At 39.4% G+C, this 9,873-nt stretch overlaps 1 protein-coding gene across 3 annotated transcripts in view; it reads left to right on the top strand.

The window, feature by feature from the left end:
- Positions 1–9,873, top strand: part of PLXNB2 (plexin B2) — a 260,640-nt gene that overhangs the window by 234,357 nt on the left and 16,410 nt on the right. For all 3 annotated transcript variants that reach the window (XM_026080566.1, XM_026080568.1, XM_026080567.1), the window contains exons 27-31: positions 423–489; positions 589–735; positions 3,932–4,088; positions 5,058–5,158; positions 6,057–6,141. In XM_026080566.1, coding sequence (XP_025936351.1) covers positions 423–489; positions 589–735; positions 3,932–4,088; positions 5,058–5,158; positions 6,057–6,141 — 557 coding nt within the window. The remainder of the gene's footprint in view (positions 1–422; positions 490–588; positions 736–3,931; positions 4,089–5,057; positions 5,159–6,056; positions 6,142–9,873) is intronic.

The raw sequence follows: 9,873 nt of genomic DNA on the forward strand, positions 1-9,873 counted from the left end.
ATTGTGTAGTCAGTGAGGACTTGCGCTAATGTTTTTTAACCCTCTTGTTATCCCAAATGCATTAAAAAAGGCCCTGCTCTGTTTACATGGTTGTACTTTTGTAATCTGTTGTTTTTTTCCCCCCGGTAACTGCACAACTGGGTTCATTTTTTTATCTCTTGTTCTTACAGCATAGTCACGATTTCAAATTTTGCATAAGGGATGTGTGCTTTTCGGTAATGAGCTGAAGGTACCCGGGAATGATGAGCAATATAAAGCACTTATCCTAAAGCAAGTGCATGCTCTCAAGACTCTATAGGGAAATCATTGCATTAGGAGAGTGCATGCGGTTAAGCATGTAGCAATATTATATTTCAAACAATGTTTTTCTTTAAAACTTTGTCATTAAATATTCTTAACATACTTGGGATTGTGTTTTTTAGATCTGAAACTGTTGTTGAGAGGATGTTGTCTAACTGGATGTCTATTTGTTTATATCAGTACCTCAAGGTAAGAGTTGAAGCCTGTTGCCTATGTTTTTTTGTCAGCAATACTTAAACATGCTGCTCTGAGTATATCTTTTGTTTCTGCTTTATTTTCCTTAAACAGGACAATGCTGGGGAGCCTCTTTATAAATTGTTCAAGGCTATCAAACACCAGGTAGAAAAAGGCCCAGTGGATGCCATACTGAAGAAAGCCAAGTATACCTTGAATGACACAGGCTTACTGGGAGATGATGTAGAGTATACGCAGTTGGTAAGCAGACCATGATTAATATATTATAAAATAATTTCTTCTATAAAATTCAGATCTACAGTGTCAGGTCAGTCTATCCTTTCTGGACCACTGTGATCTTGGTAATGGACAGTGCTGTACAAAAATCTGACCAAAAGTAATTCTCCAGACAAGAAAATTTTGCCTCTTGAAGACTTCCCCTGTTTGCTCCTTGAAAATTCCCATTATTCTAATAATTAAGGCCTTTCTTCCCATTTCCAAACTAAATTCATTCATAAATGATTTTTGCTAAGTTCTAACATTGACGTTATCCTGGGACTTCAGGTTGTCTTTCTCTCTTGTGTTTTCTGCTTGTCAGAATATCAAATGTCATTTTGGAGATCATTTTACTAGTATATCAAGATGAGCTCCTCTGGAGTTCTCTAAGATGGGCTCTGCAATCTCCAAATCACCTTATGAACCTATCTCTGCACCTCTTCAAGTGTGAGCTGACATCTCCTGAACAGGGACAACCCAACTGGTATTCAAAGGGGTGTGTTTCCACCTGAGCAGTCTAAATTCCCTACATTGGCCAGCTGCCTCTACAGACAGCCTGGAGACCCATGTGAGACACTTCAGGCGGGATGAGATGAGCATCCCTGCCCAGGGAATTCGCCCTCTGAGCTCCACCACCCTCTGAACTCCAACTCCATGGTCCAGTTCTCTTCTATTACAAATCCTGCTTTGGCTTAATTCTGTTCACTGCCATGAATTTACACCAGTTTTTCAAACAGGCTTCAGCTCACGGGATGCCCTGTATTTCTAAAAACTAAAACAGCCCACTTTCTAGCTGTTTAGGAAGGAATGTATAAGTTTAAATTCTAGTTCTGCTCTTTTTGACAATCTTGCTGCATTTCTTCAGGATATAGTGTAACAGATACACAAGATGCACAGGCCATCCTTGAAAGATCAACACAGGATTTTTTTTTCTCATTGACTTTAAACAGCCTTGGATGTAGTTCCTCGTTTATTGACATGTTAGTAGCCATTTGCCATTGTCTCCAACTGAGAAAGATACACTGACATACCTGCAGTGTGGAGAGAGAAACTTAATAAAAAGCTTTATTAAGTCCTGGTAAAATCACCGTTTTGTGTATTCTGAAAGGATGCTGATGGAAGGGCTGATGTGAGGAGGTTGCTATAGGACTTTAATTCACAGAATCACTGGAATATGACCTAGACTGCCTGGAATAAAAGCATGTGCTGGTCAAGAAAAAGTATTTTAGTTCGGCTGATATTTTGGTGATTAGTAGATTTTTCATCTTCACATCTTCATATCTGAGTTGAAAGTACCACCCATAGTACCACTCTGATTGGCAACGCTGTTTATATTTTCTCTTGTGTGTAGTGAGCAAAATTTATTTGCATCCTAAACACGTGAGACTTAATGTCAGTATTTCTTTATTCAGTCTGTTTCTTTTCACAAAAAAAAACCTGACGCCTGCAATTAAGCTAGAGGAATGCAATATGAAAGCAGAAGATTTGTGTATGCAATCAGATGCGGGCTGAACAAGCTTACTACTTAGATATTAAACATTGTAAACAGTAGAGGTATTTGGTCCAGATTCACTTATTTGACATAAAACAAAGGTTGTGTGCGTGTGTGTGTGTGTGTAAGATGATGAGGTATAGATATCTGTGTGTGAGTGATGAAAGATTATGAAGTGGGTTAGTATTGTTTTTAATTATTGGGATCTTTAATGTGATGGTGAGGATGTTATGGCAACTGTGACATTATATGAGTTTAGTAAACAGGGAGCATTTATGCACTGGGGTAGGTTAATGCATATGTTAATTAGTTCACTTCTGCCTGAAACTGAGACATGGTGGGAAAGTACAGAATAGAGTAGTTATCTGCTCTCTAATTGTTCTTATTTAAAAGATGAGTCTGTTTTGCAACACTGGTTACACTGACATGCTGCATACTGAACCAGCAGCAAAATCGTGTCCAATTACCATAAAGCTAATAGGAAAAGGAAGGTGAAATCTCATGATTAGTTAGAGAGTTCTGTCAAGGGACAGTGCAATCATGTTTAATTTGACTGCCATATGGCATGGTTTCTTAACCATTTAAAAATACCAACCATGCAAGTTTATTTCTGATAAATTTAGGAGTTATGATTGACAAGACCATATCTGAGAGGTGAAGTACTTAGGATCACTGGCCAATCATGTGTCAAAGGTGACGTCTGCCTCCAAAGGACACCTGACTAGCAAAAGATCTGTGAAGACTCAAAGCTGTTTTAGTGTATTAGCTAGTGAAAGAAAGATACCTTACATTAACATCTCTTGTGGGGGGGTTCTCCCATGAAGGTTCACTTACCTGGCCATCGTCTTCCCATTTGTTTTTTCCTGTTTTGAAATTGTCGCTTATATAATGGAACTGCTTTAAAAAAAATCACCCCAGATTTAGCAAATTACAGGCTTTCAAGAGATTTTCTTTAACATAAATAAAACATGTCAATACTAGCAGAAAACAGTAAATTTTAGAACTAGAATAAACTACTTACATGTGCTTTATGGAGCTATTAGCGTAATTGTGATAATAGTAAAAAATAAATGAAGTCTTTGAACACCAGAGATGCTGTATATGGCACTTATATATATATATATTTATATGTATATATGTATACATGTGTTATGTATGTTATATATATAAAAATGTAAAAAATGAACAGCTAGTCACTGGAGATTAAGGTAAAAGAGTTGAACAAGTCACTACTCATCAGTTGCGCCATGTTAAATGACCACAAGTACAATCATTAGTATTAGTATGCTCTGCTTGTGAAGTAAAACCATGAAGATTTGTGTATGCAGCTATACTGTACCAGTAAAACCATGAAGATAGCATAAAGGAACATGCAAGCTCACAGCTGCAGTATCTTAGGAGTTCAGTGAAGTGCAGCTCAAATGATGATGGGTAACTCATTACGTTGGGGCACTTGTGCTTGTCTGTGTCCCAGGTTATGGGGCTGCATAAGAAGATGTAATTTGTCAGAGATCCAGCTGCTTTGTTCTTGTGCCTCCCTCTGTTTAAAGCTTTAATAAATTTCCAAGACTCAATAATGATAGCATATTAGGCATGAGAAAATCTATTCTACATCTTTTCTATTTTGTCGTAATGGAAGGAATGAGCTAGAATTTATCTTAATAACTGTGTACATTCTTTCCTCCACAGACAGTAAATGTATATGTACAGGATGGAGGAACCGACTCCATACCTGTGAAAGTGCTGAACTGTGATACTATATCACAAGTAAAGGAAAAGATAATAGACCAAGTCTATCGAAATCTGCCGTGTTCACAGTGGCCAAAAGCAGACAGCGTAGTTCTTGGTAAGCAGCTACTTGTGCTACTGTATTGAACAGGTGAAATGTGTTTTGTGGTTTTCTTTCATAAAAATTTTCTCTAACAGCAATTTATTGTAAAAGAAGAAAAATACAGTTTAAATGCTGAATTCTTGTTTAGCTAAATGCAGAAGTACAGCACTTTGCAACAATCTTAACACGCACTAAAAAATGAATACTTTCTTATAGGGTGCAATGGGCATATTAATGACTGTTAGCACAAATGTGTTCCTGCCTGACAGAGTCCTCAGGTCCTAATTAATGTGATAATGACAGCATGGACAATTAATTGATGGAGAAGTAATGATGCAATTTTAGAAACTGATACTGATTTTGACTTGCTCATGATGGCTATTCAAAAAATATATAACTTAAAGAAGCTGCACTTTCAGAGGATGACAAGCCACCCAGCCTCTGAAAATCATTTTTCTTGAAGAGTTTCAAAATTGCTGTTCTGTTCTGAAAATGTTGATGTGACTGTTAAGAGGTTAATAATCTCATACTAAGAGTTCTAATTAAGTAGTTTTGTGATATTTTTGTTACTGCCTTAGTCTGAAAGTAAAGGATGCAATTCTTGCTTTTCAGAAAGCCATAGTAAGTTAACTAAAAATGCCTTTTCTATTCCATAGAAAGTCCTACTCCTCTATTTTGGGCTTTTAGCAGTTTTTATAATATATAATTTTTGTATTTTATGCAAAGGAATTTAACTTTCTATGGAAAATAATCAGAAGTCATGTGCACGGTTTGGAAAAGTGTAAACTATTGCAAACTACTCAAACGTCTATAATAAAGGCCAAACTCGAAAGCAGTAAATAGCACATATTGTGACGTGTCCCGAATGACTTTTTTTAATGTTCCACAGTGTGTCAGTGGTTCTTTAAATTGAAATATATTCTTGGAGTAGTTATTCTTGCACATGGTTAAAAAACGTTTTTTCTCCTTTTAATTACTCCGTAGAGTGGCGTCCAGGTTCTACTGCACAGATCCTCTCAGACTTGGATTTAACGTCACAAAAAGATGGCAGATGGAAACGTATCAACACACTAATGCATTATAATGTAAGGAGGTGTTTCAGAGCAGTTGTTCACATCTGTTAACTATTCTCTAGTAATAAATAAAATCTTAATTTGTTTGTAGAAAAACTTCTCCTGTTATACGTAAAGAATCACAGAAAACTAGCTCTGGGTCTAGGCACTAAAAACATGCAAGCGTGAAAGGCTAGGTCTAGACTTATTGCCTAAACTTCTTACCGAAAACATAGTACCTAAATGCCAACACTTTGATTTCCTCATCATTGCTGGGTCCCAATCCAAAATCCTTTGGAAAAAGCTCTCTGCGCTTTTGCTAGGTCTCATATTCATCTCTTCTTTCATTCATCTCTCTATCACTTCCTGCCCCTGAGATTTATCTTTGTCCTTGCTATGCTGCTAAATAGATTTCAAGTTGATCTGGTTTGTTCAACAACACAGTCAGGAGAGCAGATGTTGATATTTTTGTACTGTCTGTTTTAGGTTTCATATTATGCTCACTACCAAATACTTGCAGTCCATTTATCTTTCCTATTTATGCTATTTATCCCTTTCTAGCAATAAATATTCAAGTTAGGAAAGTAAGATGTCACTCCCTCAGAAAATAGGTCTGATTGTTCATGATAAAATCCATTTTTGCGCAAAGGGCCCACACACAGGCTTAATGAACCACTGAAGTCTTGCATATGTTTCCAATAATTTCAGTTATCTCAGAGAAGGTTTTGAATGTGATCTGTTATAAATGGAGGAGGAGGGAGTTTGTTCTGAATTACAGGCACAGTCACTCAAGAATCCTTTGAAGGGCAGTATTTATCATAAGTCCAGATCCCCTGCAAAAGATTACAAAAACTGCAGTTTAGGTGTTAACAAGGAGATTCAGTCATGCTGCCTTATTTGGAATAACATCCTTGTGTTTGTATTTTCAAAGGTCCGAGATGGTGCCACGCTCATCTTGTCAAAAATGGGAATTTCCCAGCAGCCAGAGGATAATCAGCAAGATGTCCCAGGGGAAAGTATGTATCATGTGGCTTCCCTACCTTCCAAAAGAACTAGAAGTCAAAACCCACACAGCGACAGTGATACTATTGTCTTGATCTTGTTTATCAAGAGTATCAATGGAGCTAGATCTTCCCCATCAAGCAATATAGTGCTTATTTGTTTTGTGTTACCCACTGTACACTTGTTTCTTCCTCATAGTTACAAAAGCCTGAAATAATAGAGCTTTCACCATAATCGGTATGAGTCAACACCCCAGCTTAATAGAAATTGCTCTTAGCACACATTTCCTGGCATTTTGTCTCTTAATCCCATTACATCTTCTTACACCATGTCAGCTCTTCTCATTGCACACCAGCTGCTCCATTTCTCTTCATCCTTGGCCTTCACAAGCTTGAGATACTTGTGGACTGCTTAGACAGTCTCTGTGTTCTGTCTCGTTAGTCAAAAGGTATGTTTCATCTTTCCTAAGCTTTACCTCTTTCTCTCTTTCTTTCTGCCCTTTCTTAGTCTTCTCTCAAATTTCTTCCACTTCCATTAAACTGAGAATTTAACGCAGTGTTCTAGATGAACCCATGCTAGAGGCCTGCTTCCATGCTCCATGACATTAGCAATCTGGTGTAAGGCAGTGCATTTTTTATTGCATTTCTTGTAGCTATATTGCCTTGCAAATTCATCGCTGTACGTTCATATTTGGTGTCTCCTTCCCTCTGAGTGCATGGCAAGTGATTTTTCATCAGATGTATTAGCTTGATTTTCCAGGGTTGTTTCGTTGGTTTTGTTCATTCCGTTCACATAATCTCTTTAGATTCAGTGTTTTCCCCAATTCCTTTGTTCTTTTTGAAGTTTGCAATCCACTGTAAGTTAGTATCAGGAATTTCATTATAATGTTTGCTAATGCAGCTGCTACATGAAGTTAATTCCAATCCTACTGCCTACTACAATATGCTAAACTTCTTCTCAACTCAGAATAAGGCCGATTAGCTTGTGAATAGTCTTTTAAAGCTTTTAATTCCACATGTCAGCATTCTGTCTAGACCAACTTCCTAAATTTCAAGCCTCTTGAGATACAATATCCATTCCAGCCTAGAATGCAGTCATATTTTCATAAAAATATTTACTTGTAAATTTATGTTCTTCGTCATATGTTTTCCTTCAGATTTTAGATGTTCCGTTTCTCTTTTTTATCCTTTATTCAGTTATTTTACATGAAATAGAAGTTAGATTTATGGGATGATGATTGTTGAGATCATTCTTCCTTCCTTGAAGTCACTTGATACACTTTTCTGTCTAGCGTTGATTGCAAAAGCCATTGCTTCACCTAATAGTTTCATTCCTTTAAACAGATTTACGGATCTTAGATTTAATAAGGTTTCAAGGGCTGGACAGTCAAACAGATTGGAAATAATAAACCAGAAATGTACATTTTTCAAGGACATGGCTCTCAGCTGATAGCTCTGATGTATATTGCTATTTAACAAAAGTGTGCAGACTTCCATTTCATTAGTGTTGAGAGTTGGCCAGGAAATCAGTCCAGGCAGCATTACTTGTAGTTCACTTTTTACCCTCTCCTCCTGGGTGCCTTTTGTTGAGATTTTTTTCCAGGGTCTTTGGAGGTTCTTCTAACAGTCACAGCTGCAGCCTCGCTGCTATCCTCTCACCTCTTTGCTGGAGCTGCATACCATCGTAGGACAAGCAGTGACTACTCCTCTGTCATGGCAGTTGCCAGCTCAGCATTTTAACTTAAAAAGCCATTCTGTTTAATACAGAGGGCAGTGAAGTGCAGCAAGGTGAAGAGCTGATTTCCTAGTCCCTGTTCAATTTAGTTGCACTGATTGCTGAGATGACTGCTGAGGTGGTAATCATCTCCGCTCCCAAGAGCTGGAGCAGAATGACACATGGAGCCTGTTGTTGTTCTTCATTTGCTTTCTTTTAACACAGGTAGGCGTTAAGTGTCCAGTTCTGGCTTCCCAATCTTCCAGTCTTCCCCATCTTGCTCTCTGTGTGGTGTGGCTGTCAGTAGAGGACCAGACCATGTGAGGTTTGGGGTTTGTTTTTTTTACTGCTCTATGATTATATCTTTGGCATCAGTTCAGTGTGAGGAAGCTTACTGAATATACCTGGTCTGCACTCCAAGATGAACTCTTTAGTCATACATATGGCATACTAAATTGTAAAGGAAAAGCAGACTTCTGGGGCCAGTGCTATCACGAGTACTCTGGTACATGAGGGGAAAAAACCTGTAGAGATAGTTCAGATCCCAAAGGATGAAGAGAAGATGACTTCCACCTCGTTTTTTCTCCTCACCCTTTCTTGAACTGTGGCAATGTACAAATTCGGGAAGACAGTATTTCATGCCAAGCTACCACATTTTCATTAGTGCCTAGGGGTCCTCAGAGCTATCTGGTGCCAGCTTGTTCTTTCGGAAAGCTATAAAATGTTACGAAGCTAGGGCAAAGCAACAGCTCACAGTGACAGTGATTTGTGAGATGCTATGCTGTGTAAAAGGAAAGGAAAAGATCAGAGACTTCCCCTCCCACACATATGCATTTAGATGACAGTCAGGGATTTACAGGGTTGGAATAAATAGAATATCCTATCCCTGCTCTTTGAATAAGGCTTGTGACAAAGTGGTTTTCCTTTTATCCAGAGTCTCTCATTAACTTGCACCTTTTGCATTGAGAATTGTCAGCTGAAGCCATTGACTGTCTGCCAAAGTACTAGGCTTTGCACAGAACAAAAATGTAAAACTATGTTCAGAGATGTTGCTCTAAAACCTGGCATTGCTTCCATTCTGGTTTTGAATCACAGCTTCTAACAGGAAGACACTATAGGCTGGAGGTTGTGACAAATTAAATGCAGAATCTTTTGCCTCTGGAGATAAAAAATTGCAATTACTGACTTGTATCAAGATGGAGAATGGTTTCAATCATTTTATACTAGTATTTCGGGAGTCCCAACTCCCCACAGCAGTGGAGTTGCCAGAGGGCTCTGTGCCGTGTGAAACAGTACATCATAACATTGTAGAAGAAGGCTGGAAACTGGTCACTGCTCGTGGGAGGAGAAAGGCTCCTACTCCTCCCAAAGACTTGCAGCTGAAGAACAGGTTTAGTGCCCTCCAGGATGAGGAGGAGCTGGGCATGGCTGCAAGGGAAGTACCTGGAACAACAGACCCTGTGCCCTGCCGGAACGCCTGGAAGAAGCGGCAGGTGATTGTTGTGGGGGACTCCCTGCTGCAGGGGACGCAGGCATCTATCTGCCGACCTGACCTCATGTCTAGAGAGGTTTGTGGCCTGCCAGGGGCTCGTGTGAGAGTTGTCATGGTAAGACTGCCAAGGCTTGTCCACGCTTCGGACTGTTACCCACTGCTGCTCTTCCGTGTGGGCGCCAGTGACACCAAGGGCAAACTGGAGACCATCAAGCAGGACTTCAGAGCTCTGGGGATGGTGGTCAAGGGCCTGGGAGCCCAGGTCATCTTCTCCTCAATCCTGCCAGTGAGGGGGATGGATGAGAGGAGGAGGAGACGGACTTTCCAAGTTAACGACTGGCTGCACCGCTGGTGTTGGCAGCAGGGTTTTGGTTTCTACAACCATGGGACCCTGTTTGAAGATCAACAACTGCTGGGGAGAGATGGGATCCACCTCACTAAGTGGGGCACACGTGTCTTTGCCGAAAGGTTGGCCAACCTGGTAAGGAGGGCTTTAAACTAGGAAAGACAGGGGAAGGGGAGAGTTATAGTGCCAGGGTAG

The sequence above is a fragment of the Apteryx rowi genome, unplaced genomic scaffold (genome assembly GCF_003343035.1).
Source record: "Apteryx rowi isolate R43461 unplaced genomic scaffold, aptRow1 scaffold_526, whole genome shotgun sequence".
NCBI classification, from domain to species: domain Eukaryota; kingdom Metazoa; phylum Chordata; class Aves; order Apterygiformes; family Apterygidae; genus Apteryx; species Apteryx rowi.